The sequence below is a fragment of the Ranitomeya imitator genome, chromosome 2 (genome assembly GCF_032444005.1).
Source record: "Ranitomeya imitator isolate aRanImi1 chromosome 2, aRanImi1.pri, whole genome shotgun sequence".
NCBI lineage: Eukaryota > Metazoa > Chordata > Amphibia > Anura > Dendrobatidae > Ranitomeya > Ranitomeya imitator.
Window position 1 is genome coordinate 446,937,716 of NC_091283.1, and position 21,426 is coordinate 446,959,141.

At 43.0% G+C, this 21,426-nt stretch overlaps 1 protein-coding gene across 1 annotated transcript; it reads left to right on the forward strand.

Annotated features, from left to right (window-relative positions):
- Positions 1-8,176: 8,176 nt before the first annotated feature.
- Positions 8,177-20,535, forward strand: CCM2L (CCM2 like scaffold protein). Its single transcript, XM_069751023.1, has 10 exons — positions 8,177-8,342; positions 8,444-8,611; positions 8,824-8,907; positions 12,394-12,577; positions 12,688-13,262; positions 13,649-13,781; positions 14,978-15,041; positions 17,337-17,484; positions 17,941-18,079; positions 19,055-20,535. The coding sequence occupies exons 1-10, from the start codon at positions 8,313-8,315 to the stop codon at positions 19,318-19,320; spliced, it is 1,791 nt and encodes a 596-aa protein (XP_069607124.1). The 5' UTR covers positions 8,177-8,312; the 3' UTR covers positions 19,321-20,535.
- The last annotated feature ends 891 nt before the right edge of the window (positions 20,536-21,426 follow it).

Below are 21,426 nucleotides of genomic sequence, written 5' to 3' on the forward strand. Positions count from 1 at the left end.
ACAGGAGCACTGGTACAGATGGCTGGCACTTCCTCCTCACCCCAACGCACGTTTCGCCGTCGCTTCTTCATCGGCTATGGTTATGTAAGTCAGAATTTGTGTTTATATGTTATGGTACGGAGTGCCAGCTTTTTTATAAACGGACAATATGTGATGATTTAAAAAACCATGGTTACTTTCTTCCGGAAGCAGGTCCACAAATTGCGCCTGGCATTGCAACTTAGCTCCATGGGGTAAAGTTTTTCCTTATGGAGAGTGACATGCCAGAAGACTTGTAGGTTGTGCAATGCCCCTCTACGAAATAAAATATATACGGTAAATGTTTTCTTCAGAGAAGAAGAGGACTTGCACTCTAGTGCCCCCTATTGGATGTAGCAATCCTAGAAGTTGACCCTTTAATGAATCTTGCCATGACTTAGGATAAAAGCCAAACCAGAATCTCAATTTACAGACACGTTTTAGGGTTTTGCCCTTCCTCCGTGCAAACCAGCCTATAAGTCTCCATACATTGGCATGTTACTCTCCATAAGGAGAAACATTAGACCTTAGACCCCGATCAGAGGACTATCATACAGCCAAATTAGATCTCTATGCTTTGCACTGAGGAGGGGTAAAAACCCAAAATACGTGTCTGTAAATTGAGATTCTGGTTTGGCTTTCATCCTAAATCATGTGGCAAGGCCTGTTAAAGAGTTCATGTTGATTTCTAAGATTGCTACTTAATAATTAATAATGTCTGTCACGTCCCCCGGCGTCAGCTTCCCGCACTGACTGTCAGCGCCGGCCGGCCGTAAAGCAGAGCATAGCGGTGACGTCACCGCTGTGCTCTGCTTTACGGCCGGCCGGCGCTGACACAGTGCAGGGAAGCTAACGCCGGGGGACGTGACAGACACTGGAATGTAACTATGTACTGTTTTTTTTTTTTTTTAACTTTTACAATGGTAACCAGGGTAAACATCGGGTTACTAAGCGCGGCCCTGCGCTTAGTAACCCGATGTTTACCCTGGTTACCCGGGGACTTCGGCATCGTTGGTCGCTGGAGAGCTGTCTGTGTGACCACACAACGACCTAAACAGCGACGCTGCAGCGATCGGCATCGTTGTCTATATCGCTGCAGCGTCGCTAAATGTACCTAAACGGTACCTTTAGATGACATTTTTGATAAAGCTACTGACAAGAAAAAGCGGCTCCCAGAGCAAAAACCACCTAGGAAACTTTTTTTTCGTGCCCCACAGTCTCGGCCCTCTCAGTTGAGAGGTAAAGGCAAAACCGGCAGATGGAGCTACGCAAAAGCTAGAGGGAAAAATATTTTGTCCCACAACAGCAGCAGCAGCAATCCCAACAGGACAAACAATGACTCCGACCCAGTGGGGGGAAGACTCTCTCAAAATATGTGGGTCAGTGGGAAAACATCACCAGTTCCCACTGGGTTCTGAATGTTATCAAGGAGCTCCTATTGATAAAGTTAATTTCCTCCCCCCCCCTCAGGGTCTAAAAATTACTACCCTTCCAACATTAAAAGATCACAATTTAAAGATCACAATTTATTGACATTAGATTTCAGAGATCTTATGAAATCAAACGTGATCTCCCCAGTTCCACAATCGGAATGGGGGCTAGGACATTATTCCCGATTATTCCTGGTACCCAAACCATCAGGGGACATCCATATTATTATAAATTTAAAGGGTTCTAAATCAACATGTAAAATATCGCAAGTTCAAGATGGAGTCTGTAAAATCAGCCATTCCCTTGATAGGACATCACTCCTTTATGGCAACCATCAACCTAAAGGATGCACATTTTCACATTCCTATTCACCCGAGACACAGAAAATATCTCAAGTTTGCGATACAGGGGAGTCGTCAAGTGGAGCACTATCAGTTTGGAGTCCTTCCCTTCGGCATTTCTTCAGCATCGAGAGTGTTCTCCAAGATAATGGCAGAGGCGGTGTAATTTATCCGGAAATAAGGTGTCTGTATAGTGCCCTATCTGGACGATCTCCTGATGGTAGCTCCCACCAAGATGACCCTGATATCCCATGTGTCAACCACTTTAGACATATTGAGGTCTCTGGGTTGGATTCCAAATATATAAAAAAAACATCTTCAACCCTGAAAAACCAGAACATTTTTGGGTAGTGATTCTGGACTCGGCAAAACAAATGTCCTTTCTTCCAGACGATCACAGACTACCATTAGTAGCAAAGATCAGAAAATTCAAAGAGATCAGATCTCCTACTCTCTGAGAGGGAATGTCACTCTTAGGCTCCATGACAGCCTGCATACAGTCGGTGGCTTGGACTCAAGCCCACTCAAGAATCCTTCAATTGGGATGGTCGTCCTGGCACTCTAACCAAAAGGATCCACACACCATGGCAAGTGAAAGCCTCCTTAACATGGTGGATGAATTCCAGAAACCTCCTCAAGGGTGTGAGTTGGATTCAGTTCCCACTAACCACGATCAAGTCAGATGCCAGCAAGAGGGGCTGGGGAGCCATAATAAACCATGTTCCTTATCAAGGTCTTTGGGACCAGTCGATCAGAGGGAAATCGTCAAATTTCAGAGAGCTCATAGCCGTGAAAGAGGCCCTGTTAGCAGCAAGTTGTCAGATTTCTGGACAACATGTTCAGATATATTCAGACAACATGACCACGGTGGCTCACATCAAGCACCAGGGCAGTACAAAATTCCTCAGCTTAAAGAAAATCTCCGCTCAAATTTTTTGTTGGGCCGAAAAACACTGTCCCTGACGGCAATTCACCTGAAAGGTGGTGCCAATATTCAGGCAGATTACCTGAGTCGCCAGGACATTCATTCTGGCGAATGGAGCCTGGATCATCAAACATTCAACATGCTAGTACGCAAGTGGGGTCTCCCAGAAGTCGACCTCTTTGCCTCTCACCAAAACGCAAAGGTCGAAACCTTCTTCTCCTTGAACCCAAGAGGCAATCCCAGGGGAGTAGATGCCTTAGTCCAAGATCGGCATTTTCATCTAGCCTACGCGTTTCCACCAATGCCAATTCTTGCAAAGGTTCTACAGAAAATACGGATAGAAAGGACCCCGACTATTTTGATAGCTCCGTTATGGCCCAAAAGAAGTTGGTTCAACGTGATCATCCAGCTACAGGTGGACGGGCCGGTAATGTTACCAGTAAAGGACAATCTCCTCTCTCAGGGACCCATACTCCACTCAGACCCTCAGAGATGAAACTTAGCGGCGTGGTTACTGAAGCCCAGGTATTGAAAGCAAAAGGGTTATCAAACCCTGTCATAGCTACCCTGCAAAAATCTAGAAAACCAGCAACAAACGCCATCTACAATAAAATCTGAAAAAAGTTTTCATCATTTTGTCTACCTAACCTTCCAGACCCTCTCAAGCCAAATATACCTAAGATATTAGATTTTTTGCAAAAAGGTTTGGAGATCAGTCTTAGACCCAGTACTTTGAAGGTCCAGGTCTCTGTGCTCAGCTCTGTCATTGATCAAGATCTAGCAGGTCATCGCTGGATCAAAAGATTTATGACCTCAGCAATTAGAATGAATCCAGAAAACAGGTTATAGTTCCTCCATGGGATCTCAATGTGGTGCTCCATGGTCTTACAGGTCCACCTTTTGAACATTTGTCTTCCTGTTCTCCACAAAATCTTACTTATAAAACTGTTTTTTTGGTAGCCATAACTTCGGCTAGAAGAGTGGGTGAATTACAGGCCTTATCGATAAGAGAGCCTTATCTTCCGGTTAGAGAAGATTCAATAGTGCTTCGTCTAGATCCTTCTTTTCTTCCAAAAGTTGTCTCTGAATTCCATCGTTCCCAAAATATCGTTCTACCAACCTTTTGCCATAAACCTGCAAACTCGGAAGAAAGAAAATTCAGCACTCTTGATGTTCGGCGTATTCTATTACACTACTTAGATCAGACCCGTGCTCTCAGAATTGATCATAACTTTTTTGTCCATCTCTCAGGACAAAATAAGGGGAAAAAAGTATCTAAAAGTACCATTGCTACATGGATCAAAAAAGCTATAACACAAGCTTACCTTGCTCAAAACAAACTACCTCCAGTAGGGATCAAGGCCCACTCAACCAGATCTACAACAGTTTCCTGGGCAGAAAGAGCAGGCGCATCTCCGGAGCAGATCTGCAGGGCAGCAACGTGGTCCTCACTTCATACCTTCTCTAAACATTATAGATTGGATGTAATGTCCAATAAGGACTTAGTCTTCGGCCGTAAAGTTCTCCAGGCCGTTGTCCCTCCCTAGTGCCAAATTAGTTGGTATTCCTCCATATGCCGTCGTGGAAGGTGACTAGAGAAAATAGAATTAGACTTACCGGTAATTCAGTTTCTAGGAACCTTCCATGACGGCGCTAATTTCCCACCCTATATATATTCCTGGATTAGTTCTGGGATTCAGAAGGTAAACAGGTGCTATGGTGTCAGTTGTAAGTCACTGGCAAGTGGGAGGTGGAAGGTCCTTTAAACCTCTCTGTATTTCCTGTTCCCCATTAGGGCAAAGAGACAACCTCCATATGCCGTCATGGAAGGTTCCTAGAAACGGAATTACCGGTAAGTCTAATTCTATATTCTGATTTTCTTTTATTCTAAGTCATTTGACAAGGCTTGTTTGAAGGGTTGATATTGATTTCTAGGATTCCTACTTCCAATATATGGCGCTATAGAGTTCTTTTCTCCTCGGTGTCGGGGTCGTCACGACAATACCCTTCATCCACCAGTCATTCCAAATCAGATTAAAAGCAGTGGTACCGGAGTGAAGAATGAGTCAGACACAATGCTGGTTCAAACTCAGTGTCTGCTTATACTTCCACACGTAGTGGTAACCTCACAGCAACTGAACTCTTTATTTCATATACACAACATTATATGGTCCATTGGGGGAAGGTGTGCAGAGGGCAGGGTTAGGCGGGGTTTAAGCAATGTATCTAGTATTCAGTCCCTCTGGTTGGCCTGACGTCATATGATAGATCCTCCTTCCTCCACGTCACTTTAAGTTTCCATTTCTCCAGGGACGATACTTCAGCTTCAGAAACGAAAGTAGATTCTTGGCAAGTACAAAAACTAAGGCAAAGGTGAATACTGGCAGCCATCTTAAATACAGTTAAATTTGCATTTGGCAAGCAAAGGGAAAAACTTATTGTTTCACAGCATAAGAATATATAAAAGTACAAAAGTGTATAAAGACATATATTTTCACCTTGACATCGGGACAGACAATTTGAAAGCTTGGCTTCAGTTTATGACTGCAATGTCACATATCACCTGTTTACTTGTACATTCCCATTAAACTTGCAAGTGCACAAGTACTGATTGATATTCATTTTATATGAAGATGCGGCAGAGCTTAGCTTGTCATTCATGCCATCATTTGGTGTCCAATTTATAAGAGTGCAGATGAAGCTTCTACATTATCACAAGGAGTTACAAGACCCGTTTGGCTCGCTGCATCACATAGAGTTGTATTCTTCCACCTAGAAGCAGTCCAAGAAATTGGATTGCACTTTTGCTGTCTACAGTGGCATGTAAAAGTCTGGGCACCCCTGGTCAAAATTACCTTTATTGTGATCAGTTAAGCAAGAAGAAGATTAAATGATCTTTACAAGGGGGAAAGTTAAAGATGACAAATTTCCTTTGTATTTTCAGAAAAAAAAGAAATTGCCCTTTTTTTGTTTTACAAATTACAAAAAGAAAAATGGGCTGATGCAAAAGTTTGGGCACTCTTGGAGATTTGTGTGCTCTGATAACTTTGACCAAGGTTTCAGACCATAATTAGTCTGTAAGGCTATGTTCACACAGTATATTATTGCTGCGTCCAAAACGCTACCTTCTATTGAACTCAGGTAAATCCATATATGTTCACTGAACCATGCGGATTTACTGCATTCAATACATTCTAAGGGTGAAATTTCTGTTGCGGAGACTGTTGTGAATTCTGTTGTCACTCCTGGATCGTTCTTGTGACCTGTCTTCCCATCAGAAGCTAAGTTCCAGCTTGTATTTCTTTGGTTTGCTATTTATCTGTCCAGCTTGCTATTTAATTTGTTGTCTTGCTTGCTGGAAGCTCTGGGACGCAGAGGGAGCGCCTCCGCACCGTGAGTCGGTGCGGAGGGTCTTTTTGCGCCCTCTGCGTGGTCTTTTTGTAGGTTTTTGTGCTGACCGCAAAGTAACCTTTCCTATCCTCGGTCTGTTCAGTAAGTCGGGCCTCACTTTGCTAAATCTATTTCATCTCTGTGTTTGTATTTTCATCTTTACTCACAGTCATTATATGTGGGGGGCTGCCTTTTCCTTTGGGGAATTTCTCTGAGGCAAGGTAGGCTTTATTTTTCTATCTTCAGGGCTAGCTAGTTTCTTAGGCTGTGCCGAGTTGCATAGGGAGCGTTAGGCGCAATCCACGGCTATTTCTAGTGTGTTTGATAGGTTTAGGAATTGCGGTCAGCAGAGTTCCCACGTCCCAGAGCTCGTCCTTATTATCAGTAACTATCAGGTCATTCCGTGTGCTCTTAACCACCAGCTCCATTATTGTCCTGACCACCAGGTCATAACAGGAGACTAGCATCTCCGCAAGAGAAATTGACATGCTGCAGTCCTGAAAGATGTGCTGCATGTCAGTTTTCACGGGTGGTCTGCAGGCACACATATACGCATAGTGGACATGGGCTTTCTAGAAATACCATCCATTATGCTGTAACATCTGGCCCTTGTGGTTTTGATGCTGGATAAATACGAAGTGTCAAAGCCACAGCAGTTGCTGATCGTGGGCACGTACTGTTAGGATTATGGCTTGTTCACTATCATCGTTAGGAAAGACCAGGTGATGCAGATGTCCCAGCTTTATAAAAACCCAGCCTGTGCCAAAGAAACAGCAGCCATGGTTCATCAAAGCAGCTGCCTAGCACTCTGAAAATCTTGGGGGCCCATAAAGCATGAGAAGGCTATAAGAAGAAAGCAAAGCATTTTGAAGTTGGCATTTCCTCAGTTCGAAATGTAGTTAAGAAATTGCATTTAACAGGAACAGTGGAGGTCAAGATAAGGTTTGGAAGATCAAGCAAAATTTCAGTGGGAGCTGCTTGTAGGATTGCTAGAGAGGCAAATCAGAACCTCCGCTTGACTGCAAAAGATCTTCAGAAAGATTTAGACTCTGGAGTTGTGGTACATTGTTCTACTGTTCAGAGACCCCTACACAAATAAGGCCTTCTTGGAAGAGTAATCGGAAGAAACCCTCTCCTGCGTCCTCACCATAAAATTCAGCAGCAGAAGTATGCAAAAGAACATCTAATCAAGCCTGATGCATTTTGGGAGCAAGTCCTGTGGACTGATGAGGTTAAAATAGAACTCTTTGGCCACAACGATCAAAAGTATGTGTGGAGAAAAAGGGCACAGTATTTCAGGAAAAGAAAAATCTCGCTAACCATTAAGCATGGGGGTGGATCAATCATACTTTGGGATTGTGTAGCAGCCAACGGCATGGGAAACATTTCACGGGTAGAGGGAAGAGTGAATTCAATTAAATTTAAACAAATTCTTTATGCAAACATAGCACCACATGTAAAAAAACTGAAGTTGAAAAGCGGATGGTTTCTACAAATAGATAATGATCCTAAACACACGTCAAAATCCATAATAGACCTCAAAAGGCACAAGCTGAAGGTTTTACAATGGCCCTGATCTGAATATCATTGAAAATCTGTGGTCTCAAAATATCAGTGTATGCAAGAAGACCCAGGAATCTTACAGAACTGGAAGAATTTTCCAGCGAAGAAAGGATAAAATTCCTCAAACAAGAATTAAAAGACTCTTGGCTGGCTACAAAAAGCATTTAGAAGCTGTGATACTTGCAAAAGGGGTGATACTAGTTATTAATCATGCAGGGTGCACAAACTTTTGCATCAGTACGTTTTCCTTTTTGTAATTTTTAAAATGTAAAAATTTACAACATATATTTTTTTTTGCCTAAAATACAAAGCAAATGTGTAATCTTTAACTTGAGCCCTTTGAGAGAATTATTTTCATATTCAACTTGCCTAATTGTTCAAAATAAGTCATTTTGACCAGGGGTGCCCAAACTTTTACATGTCACTGTATATCTGCCCTTATCACATTGGACAGAAGCAGGAACTAACTCGGTCCCTGAATCTGGTGGAGTTTCCTCTGTAGGAAAATAACAATGGGGAGGAAGAGGAGGCAGAGCCAGTTATACAGAGACCAGGGAGGACAGGAATACTCATGAAGTCTGGTAGGACGCAGATATACCCTTGAAGTGTTGGGTGACTGGTAGACTCATCTGAAAGACAGCAGCATGGAGCAACATACCAAGAAGGGAAAGAAGGTACCAAGGTGTAACGTTGCTGTGTATCTGTGTGGTAAGGTTCATCCCGGCTGTTGTATCATCACAGGACTTGTCGCCAATCTCTGTCTCCCTTATACCAGGCCCTGGTTTCACCCATCAAACGATTAGTGTCACTTAAATCTGCCCGTCGGTCAGCAGTGAGGAATAGCAGCTACCGCCGACCCCTCCACTCTGTGCCTGTCATGCCCCCTGATTTCTTGTTGGATCCCCAAATTCTTCTGCATGACTATGTGGAGAAGGAAGTAAAGGTAAGGAGATTGTTGGGGAGTCAAGACATTTATAGGCAGGAAAGTTGCTTGGTAGATACTCATTGCAGCCCCAATGGTGCTCATCTGTTAGGAGGACAAGCCAGGACCTCCAGAGGAGAGGACACTCACTGCTATAGCTCATCTCATTCAGGAAATCCCAAGTGGGGAATAAGGTAAAAAAAAATGTCTTACAGTAAATATCTTCTTCACAGTTCTTGGGTCATCTGACATGGGTTGTGGCCTCACTAAATCCATCAAGTCGAGATGAAATCTTGCAGCTTCTGGATACAGCGAGGGTAAGAAATCCCCTTGTCATAAGGAAGCACATGATAAAAAGAAAAAAAATACTGGTACATCCTGAGGCATGATGGGACAACAAAGACTTCTTATTTTCTTTATCCCTGGAGGGGCTTGCTATATGGTTATTACTTCATAGGCTATATTATACGACTGTTCCTTATGGACAAAAAATATAATAACTATTACAATTCAGCCCCCCTATGTAAAAGAATATAACTACTGAAATACTGCCCCTATATACAAGAATATAACTACTATAATACTGCTCCCTATGTACAAGAATGTAACTACTTTAATACTGCCCCCTATGTAGAAGAATATAACTACTATAATACTGCCCCTATGTACAAGAATATAACGACTATAATACTGCCCCTATATACAAGAATATAACTACTATAATACTGCCCCCTATGTACAAGAATATAACTATAATACTGCTCCCTATGTACAGGAATATAACTACTATAATACTGCCCCCTATGTACAAGAATATAACTACTGCTAGATGGTGGCCCGATTCTAACGCATCGGGTATTCTAGAATATGCATGTCCACGTAGTATATTGCCCAGCTACGTAGTATATTGCCCAGCGATGTAGTATATTACGTAGTATATTGCCCAGCCACGTAGTATATTGCCCAGCCACGTAGTATATTGCCCAGCCACGTAGTATATTGCCCAGTCACGTAGTATATTGCCCAGTCACGTAGTATATTGCCCAGTCACTTAGTATATTGCCCAGCGGCGTAGTATATTGCCCAGCGGCGTAGTATATTGCCCAGCCACGTAATATATTGCCCAGCCACGTAGTGTATTGCACAGTGACGTAGTATACAGCACAGAGCCACGTAGTATATTGGCCAGTCACATAGTATATTGCCCAGCTACGTAGTATATTGCCCAGCAAGGTATGTAACAGGCTAAAAAATAAAAAAGAAACATATACTCACCTTCCGAGGGCCTCTTGGAGTCCTGGCGCCTGTGTGCGGTGCATGCGGCAGTTTCCGGTCCCAGGGTTGGTATGAGCGCAGCACCTGTGATGACGTCGCAATCACATGACCGTGACGTCATGGCAGGTCCTTCACGCATACCATCCTTGGCACCGGAACCTGCCGCTTGCACTGCCGAGGACAGGGCGACACGACGGAGGGTGAGAATAACGTTTTTTTTTTAATTATTATTATTTGTAACATTAGATCTTTTTACTATTGATGCTGCATACGCAGCATCAATAGTAAAAAGTTGGTCACACAGGGTTAATAGCTGCGTGACCGGAGTGCGTTACACCGCGGTCCATTAACGCTGGCATTAACCCTGTGTGAAGGCTGACTGGATGACTGGAGGGGAGTATGGAGCGGGCACTGACTGTGGGGAGGAAAGAGCGGCCATATTGCCACCGGACCAATCAGCGACTTGGATTCCATGACAGACAGAGGCCGCGACCAATGAATATCCGGGACAGTAGAATATTGCCCAGCCATGTAGTATATTGTCCAGCCATGAAGTATATTGCCCAGTCACGTATATTGCACAGCCACGTAATATACAGCACAGAGCCACGTAGTATATTGCACAGCGACGTAGTATATTGCCTAGCCATGTAGTATATTGCCCAGCCATGTAGTATATTGTCCAGCCATGTAGTATATTGCCCAGCCATGTAGTATATTCCCCAGCCACCTAGTATATTGACCAGTCACGTAGTATATTGCACAGCCACGTAATATACAGCACAGAGGCACGTAGTATATTGCCCAGCCACGTAGTATATTGCACAGCGACGTAGTATATTGCACAGCGACGTAGTATACAGCACAGAGCCACATAGTATATTGCCCTGTCACGTAGTATACAGCACAGACACGTAGTATATTGCCCAGTCACGTAGTATATTGCACAGCGACGTATATTGCACAGCGACGTAGTATACAGCACAGAGCCATGTAGTATATTGCCCTCTCACGTAGTATACAGCACAGACACGTAGTATATTGCCCAGCCAGGTAGTATATTGCCCAGTCACGTAGTATATTGCACAGCGTCGTAGTATATTGCACAGCGACGTAGTATACAGCACAGAGCCACGTAGTATATTGCCCAGTCACATAGTATACAGCACAGACACATAGTACTGTATATTGCCCAGCCAGGTAGTATATTGCACAGCGACGTAGTATACAGCACAGAGCCACGTAGTATATTGCCCAGTCACGTAGTATACAGCACAGACACGTAGTATATTGCCCAGCCAGGTAGTATATTGCCCAGTCACTTATGTAACAGGTTAAAAAATAAACATACCATCCGAAGAGTCCGTTGTAGTTCCGACGCTTGTGTGCGGTGTCCGGTCCCAGGGTTGGTATGAGCGCAGGACCTTCCATGACGTCGCGGTCACATGACCGTGATGTCATGGAAGGTCCTTCTCCCATAGCATCTTTGGAAGCGGAACCTGCCGCTTGCAGTGCCGAGGAGAGGACGCGACGGCGGAAGGTGAGAATAAGGTTTTTGTTTTTTTTTTATTATTATTTTTAACATTAGATCGTTTTACTATTGATGCTGCATAAGCAGCATCAATAGTAAAAAGTTAGGGACACACGGGGTTAATAGCGGCGGTAACGGAGTGCGTTACCCGTGGCATAACGCGGTCCGTTACCGCCGGCATTAACCCTGTGTTAGCGGTGACCGGAGGGGAGTATGCAGGCGACAGGCACTGACTGCGGGGAGTAAGGAGCGGCCATTTTCTTCCGGACTGTGCCCGTCACTGATTGGTCGCGGCAGCCATGACAGGCAGCTGCTGAGACCAATCAGCGAATGAATAACCGTGACAGACAGACAGACAGACAGACTGAAGTGACCCTTAGACAATTATATAGTAGATAACACTGCCTCTATGTACATGAATATAACTACTATAATACTTCCACTATGTACAAGACTATAACTACTATAATACTGCCCCCTATGTACAAGAATATAACTACTATAATACTGCCCCCTATATACAAGAATATAACTACTATAATACTTCCACTATGTACAAGAATATAGCTACTATAATACTGCCCCTATGTACAAGAATATAACTACTATAAAACTGCCCCTATGTACAAGAATATAACTACTATAATACTGCCCCTATGTACAAGAATATAACTACTATAATACTTCCACTATGTACAAGAATATAACTACTATAATGCTGCTCCCTATGTATAAACAAATAATACTGATTCTATGTACAAGGATATAACTACTATTTATGTATTTATTTTACTCACTTAAATGAGTAAATAATGTAAATTTAAATAAATAATGTATAAATAAAATATAAATAAATAACTAAATACATTTTATAAATAAATTAACTACTAGAATACTGGTCCTATGTGCAAGAATATAACCAATTTCTAAATTCATCATGATCTTTGTTGCTGTATATGTGGAATTTGGGAATTTACATTTTGTTTTCTTTCTGCAGCATCTGAAGGAGCTCCCTCTCCACTGCACCCCGGAGCAGGACAGTATCCTCAGTTTATCAGCTCGGAGCCTCTTACTGACCTGGAGAGACAACGAGGAGCTCATTCTACGGATTCCTACACATGAGATTGCTGCAGCTTCCTATGTTAGGGATGATGCTCTTCATTTGTTGGTCCTCAAGACAGGTGTGATGAGCAGGTTGTCTTTCCTGCACTGAGTGTTCTCATGTACAATGAATGTTAATAGGTCTTGTATCATAGTTGGAGTTGTCTCAGTCTTATGGTCTTTCTTTTAGGTCTCGGATTAGATCCTGTTCCAGCCTCTGGTAGCTTGGAAAGAAAACCTCCCGTTAGAAAAGCTGACAGGATTCCAGGAGCAGGTGGAGCTGGTCCTAAACAAATAGGGGGTGCTATGGAAAGGCGCCATACTATCTGCAGCTTGGACTGGAAGATGGCCCATAAATCTTCAGATGGACGACCCAAGAATGGAGGTAGTTTGGAGAGGAGTGGAGAAAAGCAAGAAACTGGAAGCTGGGAGAAGAGCCGTAGAGGCCAGGCGTGCAATAATTGGGAGCGGAGAATGACATTCAGTGGCAGCTGGGAGCGACGACAACCTTGTGGGGGCAGCTGGGAAAAAAGACAACCCTGTGGGGGCAGCTGGGAGAGAAAACAACCTCGCGGGGGCAGCTGGGAAAAACGACAAACTTGTGGAGGCAGCTGGGAAAGACGACAACCTTGTGGGGGAAGTTGGGAGAGACGTCAGCCATGTGGGGGCAGCTGGGAGAGACCAGGAGGACAGAATCCTTTAGATTTCAAGGAGCCAAGTCCAGATGCCTACTGCAACTTGATCATCTTGGCTGTAGAGAACAGAGTGAGTTGATTGTTTGGTTCCCTTACTTTCCCAGTTACTGATCTTCATTCACGTATTGTTATACACTCTGGTTGCAACCACAACTGCATTCATAGCCCTGCCAGAGACAGTTCCCATAATGTTCTGCAGCCTACAGCCTGCAGGGATCCTGAACTTACTGAACCGCCGCACAACCTGCTCTACCCTCTCCTAGTGTTTCGTCACCCATCCCTGTAGACTGTGAGCCCTCGCGGGCAGGGTCCTCCCTCCTTATGTACCCGTGTGCCTTGTTATTTGCTCATGTTTAATGTATTTGTCTATATTTGCCTGTATTCACATGTAAAGCGCCATGGAATAAATGGCGCTATAAAAATGTATAATAATAACACTTTTGTACATTTTTACAGGATGCTGCAGAAGAATCATGTGCGCTCATCTGCCAAGTTTTCCAAATCATCTATGGGGATCAGAGCATTGAATGTGTGGACCGGGCTGGCTATCATTATACGTCCCCTCCGGAGAGGCCGTGGCTATCACGTTGTAAGATGAGGACCTCGCTGTGGTAGTGGTGACACCCCTGCGAGCACTATGCCTCAATTATGGCATGGTAGAAAGCCTTGGTTATTGACTTGTACTTGAGTAGTTACCAGGATTGCCAACTTGATTTTTTTTCTGGCCAATATTTTTCTGCCACTGGAGACACTGGGCAAAATAACTAGGGAATAGTTCCAAAATAGCAACATAATAGTAGTACAATAATGCTCCCAAACAGTACCACATCCAAATAAAAGCATCCCAAATATATTGCCAAAATCATAACAGCATACCATGCTCCAACTATTATGCCATGTGTGCCCAAATATCTCCATTACTTATTCTAATACCAGATTCCAAAAAAGAGTACCTAATTAATACCACCACAATGTCACAATAATACCTGCGCACAACCGCTAAATAACAGTGTCATATGTATTATACTGAAATCTAAGGGGAAATGTTTCTCCTTGGGTAGAATGACAATGTAAGGAGACTTATAGGCCATGCAATTGTCCTCTGTGAAATTAAATATGCAATAGTGGCACCTACTGGAAGTAGCAATCCTAATTGTCAATATGACCCCTTTAACAAGCCTTGCCACAAGACTTGGTATCTCATGCTTTGCACTGACAAGGGGGCAACAGCCAGAGTCAGAAGTCTGAAATTTGAGATTCTGGATTGGCTTTTATCCTAAGTCATATGGCAAGGCTCATTAAAGGGTCGATATTGACTTTTAGGATCGCTACTTCCAGTAGCCTCCCTGAAGAAGAAATTTGCATATTACACTGAAAGTACTACTGCCATATTGTGTCAAAATAATACTACCTTAGGATGGTTTCACACATCACATGTCCAGGTAGGCCGCAAATCTCCTGACAGGACATTTGAAGATCAAGAGATCTGAGGTCGGTGTGGACATCAAAGTTCATACTCGGTTCGTGAATATTGGACATGAGATACCGGCCCCACTGTTCTCAATAAAGTGCCATATGGTGTTGAGATTTTCAGCCAAGCTGGAGTTCTGATGGCGAGCACAGTCTCTGCCACATGCTGTGTGCTCCGAGTAGAGTCCTGTCCCATTAGCCTTAGCACTCCTACAATCTGAAGCCATTTATGGTGGCTATTGGGTGTTTTTAATGGCATAGCCACTTATGACCTGGCTCTGGACAGTCTTTCATTCGCTTCTCATCTTTTTGCAGGTGACAGTTCACACACAGACGGGACATTTTCATACGATGCTGACTTCAGCTGCTGCAGCTCCTTGTAAGTAATAAATACAGCGGAAGGGATGAAGATATACAGTGGATACGGAAAGTATTCAGATCCCTTTACATTTTTCACTCTTTGTTTCATTGCAGCCATTTGTTAAATTAAAAAGAAGTTAATTTTTTCTCATTAATGTACACTCTGCACCTCATCTTGACTGAAAAAAAACAGAAATGTATTAATTTTTGCAAATTTATTAAAAAATAAAAACTGAAATATCACATGGTCATAAGTAGTCAGACCCTTTGCTCAGTATTGAGTAGAAGCACCCTTTTGAGTTAGTACAGCCATGAGTCTTCTTGGGAACGATCCAACAAGTTTTTCACACCTGGATTTGGGGATCCTCTGCCATTCTTCCTTGCAGATCTTCTCCAGTTCCGTCAGGTTGGATGGTGAACGTTGATGGACAGCCATTTTCAGGTCTCTCCAGAGATGCTCAATTGGGTTTCGGTCAGTGCTCTGGCTGGGCCGGTCAAGAATGGTCACAGAGTTGTTTTGAAGCCACTCCTTTGTTATTTTAGCTGTGTGCTTAGGGTCATTGTCTTGTTTGAAGGTGATATTTCGGCCAAGTCTCAGGTCCAGAGCACTCTGGAAGAAGTTTTCATCCAGGATATCTCTGTACTTGGCCGCATTCATGTTTCCTTTAATGGCAACCAGTCGTCCTGTCCCCGCAGCTGAAAAACACTCCCATATGCATGATGCTGCCACCACCATGTTTCACTGTTGGGATTGTATTGGACAGGTGATGAGCAGGGCCTGGGTGTCCCCACACATACCACATAGAATTATCACTAAAAAGGTCTATCTTCGTCTCATTAGACCAGAGAATCTTATTTCTCATAGTCTGGGAGTCCTTCATGTGTTTTTTTTAGCAAACTCTATGCAGGCTTTCACATGTCTTGCACTGAGGAGAGGCTTCCATCGGGTCACTCTTCCATAAATGCCCAACTGGTGGAGGGCTGCAGTGATAGTTGACTTTGTGGAACTTTCTCCCATCTCCCTACTGTACCTTTGGAGCTTAGCCACAGTGATATTGGCATTCTTCTTTATCTCTATCGACAAGGCTCTTCTCCCAAGATTGCTCAGTATGGCTGGACAGCCAGGTCTATGAAGACTTCTGGTGGTACCAAACTTCTTCCATTTAAGGATTATGGAGGCCACTGTGCTCTTAGATAACTGTGACCGCTCAATACAGGAAGAAGATGCAGCGCCGGGAGAAGCAGGGACTGCAGGGACCACGCCGGGAGCAGGTAAGTATACAGGGAGGGGAGCGCTGCACGATATTTACCTGCTCCTCGTTCCGGTGCGGCTCCGTCTCCAGCGTCCTCTGGCTGTGACGCTCAGGTTAGAGGGCGCGGTGACGTAGTCAGTGCGCGCCCTCTGCTGAGCGTCAGTGCTGGAGACGGAGACGCACGAGGAGCAGGTAAATATTGAAAGCGCCGGCATCCTGAGCGAAGAGAGGTGAGTATGTGATTTTTTTTTTTTTATTGCAGCAGCAGCAGCATTATATATTGGACAGCTTTATATGGAGCAATAATCAACTGTGCAGAGCATTATATATGGCACAGCTTTATGTGGAGCATCTATGGGGCCATAATGAACGGTGCAGAGCATTCTATATGGCACAGCTTCATTATAGCCCCATAGATGCTCCATATAAACGGTGCAGAGCATTCTATATGGCACAGTTTTATATGGAGCATCTATGGGGCCATAATGAACGGTGCAGAGCATTCTATATGGCACAGCTTTCTATGGAACATCTATGGGGCCATAATGAACGGTGCAGAGCATTATATGGGGCACAGCTTTATATGGAGCATCTATGGGGTAATAATGAACGGTATGGAGCATCTATTTTTATTTTTGAAATTCACCGGTAGCTGCTGCATTTTCTACCCTAGGCTTATACTCGAGTCAATAAGTTTTCCCAGTTTTTTGTGGCAAAATTAGGGGGGTTGGCTTATAATCGTGTCGGCTTATACTCTAGTATATACGGTAAATATGAGTGTCTGAGCAAAGGGTCTGAATACTTATGGCCATGTAATATTTCAGTTTTTCTTTTTTATAAAATTAAAATGTCTACATTTGTTTTTTTTTCAGTCAAGATGGGGTGCAGAGTGTACATTAATGTGAAAAAATGAACTGTTTTGTATTTGCCAAATGGCTGCAATGAAACAAAGAGTGAAAAATTTAAAGGGGTCTGAATACTTTCCTTACCCTATGTATATCCTTAGAGGGGAACTCCAACCAAACGTCTTATATTCCTCTACAACTTTTTCTTTTTCCAAGCAATGGTTCCCATGATACATTCGAGGTGCGTTACAGCGGGGAATCCTCTCCCTCATTCACTGTATCTGAGCAGAGCCTGGCATCCGGAGCCAGTGATGGCGAGCAGAATGGCGTCGCCCTGGAACAGCTGCAGGACTACATGATAACTGTACGTAACCGGGCGGCTAGGTCTGCGCTGATGTATACTGTGACTCTCCAGTTGCTGGGGAACTACAAATCTCAGCATTCTATGGTCCATGTAGCATACTTTAAGCGACATATAGTAACTTTGGATCATGTATGACATTTATATCTCATATTTATTCTCCAGTCACACCCAGAGCTGCATCCAAAAATGTTGTGTTCTCTGTTAACCATACTAGCTGCAATAAGATCATGGATATTTATTATAATTTTCCATTATATGAGGCGAAAACAGTATGGCCGGTATACAATCTCCATCTCCCACAGTGCAATAGAGCAGAGTGCTTTCTATAAAATATGGTCTAGCCTGGTGATGGGGAGACGTGAAGGTTTGCAACCTGGAACAGAATTGGAAATGCTGCTTTAGATGTGACTGGTGGATACATTTAAGATCATTCTCCATAATGGTTGTTTTTTCTAGCTGAGGAACAAGCTGGCCCCCATGGAGATTTACCGGTTTGCCTGTCTCTTACGTGAATATCGTCTTGGGATGGATGTGAAGGAATACTGCAGAGAGCTGCTCCAATTGTATGGAGAAAATAGGAAATTCCTTCTACTTGGTAAGAACAGTGGGAGATTAGTGGTCAGTGATTTTTTTTCAGACACAGACTCCAAATTCCCTGCATAGAAAGTTATTAAAGGGAATCTGTTAACAGTTTTTTCCTACATAATCTCAGAGCAGCATGATGTAGGGATAGAGACTCTTATTCCAGCAAAGTATCACTTTCTGGGCTGATTGCTGTAGTTGTGATGAAATCCGCTGATTAGTCCACTGATTGGCAGCTTTCTGTGTACACTGTGCATAGGCAGTAAGCTACCAATTACTGATGGGGGAGGCAGGTTTATACAGAGCTCATAAATATGGAAAACTACCTAGCAGCAGGTTTACTAGTCCTTTAGTGATAATCTCCGGCTTATAAAACAGCAATTTTATCAAAACTTCAGCAAGGAGTCTAGTAAGGGTCTCTATAAGTGACGAGCGAGTATACTCGTTGCTCGGCTTTTCCCGAGCACGCTCGGGTGATCTCTGAGTATTTGTAACTGCTTGGATATTTATTTTTTGTTGACACAGCTGCATGATTTACAGCTGCTAGCCAGCCTGAGTACACGTGGGGGTTGCCTGGTTGTTAGGGAATCCCCACATGTATTCAAGCTGTCTATCAGCTGTAAATCATGCAGCTGAGGCAACGAAAATTAAATCTCCGAGCAGTCACAAATACTCGGGAGATCACCCGAGCGTGCTCGGGAAAACCCAAGCAACGAGTACACTCGCATCACTAGTCTCTATATTATGCTGTTCTCAAACTAGGTGGCAAATTCGCTTTAAACTTATTTCTGACTGCAGCTACCACTAGGGGGAGCTCACTGCATAGAGTTTAATTTATCTGTTGTATGAAGCTCCCTCTGGTGGTGACTGCAGACAACCAGAATTTCACTTTGTCTTTGCAGGAATTTTTTTTTAGATCTGGATAAGAAAAACAATTATAATAATTCCCTTTATGACATCCCGGGTTTGTTCTTGTTTCCTTTGTCAGGACTGAGGCCATTTATCCCTGATATGGATATTGGATACTTTGAAGGATTCCTAGAGAGCATCGGAATTCGTGACGGGGGAATTCTGACCGACAGTTTTGGAAGGATCAAGCGCAGCATGAGTAATACGTCAGCCTCTGCCGTGCGCAATTACGACAGCTGCTCACCAGGGTCCAACCGCTTCAACCGCATGATCACAGACATTACACACAATATAGAGGCACTGGTGAGGGACGATGACGACTCTGAGGATGATGACTTCCTGTGACAATTCAACCTTGAAGGGAAAAATTGCATTTTAAAGGCCCATTTTGGGCCATGTCCTTAGGAGACAGAGGTGGAGCTGAAAGGGACATGGCACCACTAAACCGAGTAACAACACAACACACAAGTTCTGTCATGGCTGCCATTAAAAATGTGCCTTTGCGTTATGGACTCCTTTGGGAGAATTTTTTTTTTACTATCAAAAACTGTTTTTAGCCAAAAATGTTACTTTGTAATAGGATTTTATTAAACATGTTTGACTGTTTAGCTCCTACATCTTGTGTGTATCACAGTACATAACAGACTGCAAAAAAAAAAAAAACTATAGAATCACCAAGCTTATTCTGACAGCCATGTCTGTAACATTCTTTTTTTTGTGATTATCTTCCAAGCTGATCTTAAGGTTCAGCTGGTAAGAAATCAACTGTGAGGAGAGATAAAGGTTACAAAATGTGCCATTAGAATGAGTTCAAAGATAGATCCACCATTAGCTCATTTCACAGTGTTATGTACTATGATACATACAGGATGTAGAAGCAGAACAGTTCAACATTTTTATGAACCCATTCTCATAAAAAAAATGATTTTATCCAAAAATGCATTCAGTTACTAAAGTGAAAAAATTACATGTCCATCAAGTTCACCTAAAGGATAAAAGGAATGGGTTAAGTACAATCATAAGGCATGAATCCATTTTGCCTCCAACTTTTTTTTTTTTTTGCTCCTGATCAAGTGTCAATCGACTGGATCAACATTCAGAGCAAGAATATTATAGATTTACATAAATATCTTTTTCTTCTAAACCATCTTTTGAAACCATCGTTGATTCTTACCGTGACCAGCTCCTGTGGTCGCCTGTTTCACAGATTAAGGCCACGTTCACACGGTCAGCATTTCACATCAGAGTTTGTAAGGCACAACCAGGAGTGGGTGATAAATAGAGTTGGAATGGACTTCCTGGGTCATCTGGTCCAACTCCCTTCTCAAAGCAGGATTCACTAAATCATCCCAGACAGGTGTCTGTCCAGCCTCTGTTTGAAGACTTCCATGGAAGGAGAACTCGCCACCTCTCGTGGCATCCTATTCCACTCATTGATCACCCTCACTGTCAAAAAGTGTTTTTTATTATATCTAATGTGTCTCTCCCATTCAGTTTCATCTCATTGCTTCTAGTCTTTCCTTGTGCAAATGAGAATAAAGATGATCCTTCTACAATGTGACAGCCCTTGAGATATTTGTAGACAGATATTAAGTCTCCTCTCCAAATCCTGTAACCGTTCCTCATAGGACATGGTTCGCAGACCGCTCATCGTTCTTGTCGCTCTTTTCTGAATTTTGGGATGTTTGTTTATGTCTTTTTTTTTAAATGTGGTGCCCTAAACTGGACACAGTATTCCAGTATGAGGTCTGACCAAAGAGGAGTAGAGGGCAATAATGACTTCACGTGATCTAGACTGTATGCTTCTTCTGATAATACATCCCAGAATTGCATTTGCTTTTTTGCTGCTGCATCAGACTGTTGACTCATGTTCAGTTTATGATCTATTAGTATACCCAAGTCTTTTTCACATGCGCTGTTACTAAGCCATATTCCTCCCATTCTGTAAATGCTTTTTCATTTTTATGGCGCAGATGTAGTACTTTGCATTTTTCCCTATTAAAAACCATTCTGTTAGTTGCTGCCCACTGCTCCAGTTTAATTATATCTTTTTGAATCCTCTCTGTCTTTTCTAGTATTAGCTATCCTTCCTAGCTTTGTGTCATCAGCAAATTTAATCAGTGTACCCTCAATTCCTTCATCTAAATCATTGATAAAGATGTTTAGATCTATAGATATGCCTCCCTCTTTCCATTTGATAAACATTTCTTTCATCCTTTTTAGCATGTGTTGAAGTTCTGTGTTCATCCATCCTGGTTTAAATCATTGATATGTTGAACAATACAGGGCCCAGGACAGAACCCTGTGGTACCCCACTTGAGACATTCTTCCAACTGGATGTGCAGCCATTAACGACAACTCTTTGGGTCCGATCACTAAGCCAGTTATGAAACAACCTAACAGTTGCCTTGACCATTCCATACTTAGTCATTTTTTCAATAAGGATGGTGT

Excerpts from the sequence above, each read along its gene's own strand:
- CCM2L (XM_069751023.1), top strand. The coding sequence starts at position 8,313 with ATGGAGCAACATACCAAGAAGGGAAAGAAG. Across the intron at positions 8,343-8,443 it reads ATACCAAGAAGGGAAAGAAG|GCCCTGGTTTCACCCATCAA; the intron begins GTACCAAGGTGT and ends CCCTTATACCAG. Across the intron at positions 13,782-14,977 it reads GAGGCCGTGGCTATCACGTT|GTGACAGTTCACACACAGAC; the intron begins GTAAGATGAGGA and ends ATCTTTTTGCAG.